We start from the raw sequence: 1,055 nt of genomic DNA, 5'->3' as shown, positions 1-1,055 counted from the left end.
GAAGGAAAAGGGTAGCGAGAGCGAGACATGAGCTCTCATGGGTGGTCCGGAGAGGGACTAGGAGAGGAAGCGGAGGAGGGGCTCAGTGGGTGGGCTCCCCCGCTTGAGACAGAGAAGCCACCTCCTGCTGAGATCCGTGAAGACGAAGACGGAGAGCACGCAGGAAGGTCCGTCGAGGGTGACGTGGGCGGAAGGACTCCGACTGGGGGCGGTTCGATTGAGGGTTCGGAACGAGGAACGCCGAGGAGAACCGAACCCAGGGTCGAAGGTCGCGAGGCTCGAATGGACGGATGGACGCTCAGGTCTGAACCTCTGTCTCCAAGAGCAAGAAGGATGGCTGAGTCGGTGCTAGACACGCCCCGGGGCCGAGAGATGTTTAACCAGTTCCTCGCGCGGCTGGCACGCCAACCAGCGCCGAGCGAAGAACCGGCTCCGGCGAAGACGACGACGGGTGAGACGGCGGAAGCCGTAACGTCGACCCCGAGAGCTCGACAGAGAGACGCGTTCTACTTGGATGCGTCGAGGCCGTCGCTACCTCTTGTGGGCGAGACGCAAGGCGAGGTACCGACGGTAACGTCAGCCGGTGCAGCGTTAAATGCGAGAGGAACGACGAGGCACACTCCTCCGCGGGTGGCAGAACGCCATGATGTGGCGAGAACACTGTATTCGGAGGGTGGCACGTCCAGGAGGCAGGGAGGAACGCCTGCGCAGGCGACGGAGACGCCGACAAGGAGGGCCAGAACGCCGACGTCAGACTCTGCGTTACAAGAGATGTTGGTCGACACGTTTAGTCGGGCACTCCAGAGCTATCAACCTCGGCTGGAACGCCGACGAGAACGCCACGACAGGCAAGGGCGAGGTCTGTGTCGCACCCAGTGCCGGCGTCCTCAGGGAACGCCTTCGTCGGTCAGACTCGACCGGCTAGTACACCGATGCTCGAGTATCAAGGCTCGATGGCTCCCAGAGTGGCGCTACCGGCGCCAGCTCCGGCGGGAATGCCAATGGCAGCTATCCCGTCCTATGGTGGAGTGACCATACAGGCGCCTAGCACGAGC

At 63.0% G+C, this 1,055-nt stretch overlaps 1 protein-coding gene across 1 annotated transcript; it reads left to right on the top strand.

The window, feature by feature from the left end:
• Positions 1-27: 27 nt before the first annotated feature.
• PPTG_20501 (hypothetical protein) lies at positions 28-1,032 on the top strand (the record flags this gene model as incomplete). Its single annotated transcript, XM_008919308.1, has 1 exon — positions 28-1,032. The coding sequence occupies one exon, from the start codon at positions 28-30 to the stop codon at positions 1,030-1,032; it is 1,005 nt and encodes a 334-aa protein (XP_008917556.1).
• Between the last annotated feature and the right edge of the window lie 23 nt (positions 1,033-1,055).

The sequence above is a fragment of the Phytophthora parasitica genome (genome assembly GCF_000247585.1).
Source record: "Phytophthora parasitica INRA-310 unplaced genomic scaffold supercont2.695, whole genome shotgun sequence".
Lineage (NCBI taxonomy): Eukaryota > Oomycota > Peronosporomycetes > Peronosporales > Peronosporaceae > Phytophthora > Phytophthora nicotianae.
Note: the sequence above shows the minus strand (reverse complement) of the source record. Positions and strands in the feature narration are given on the sequence as shown.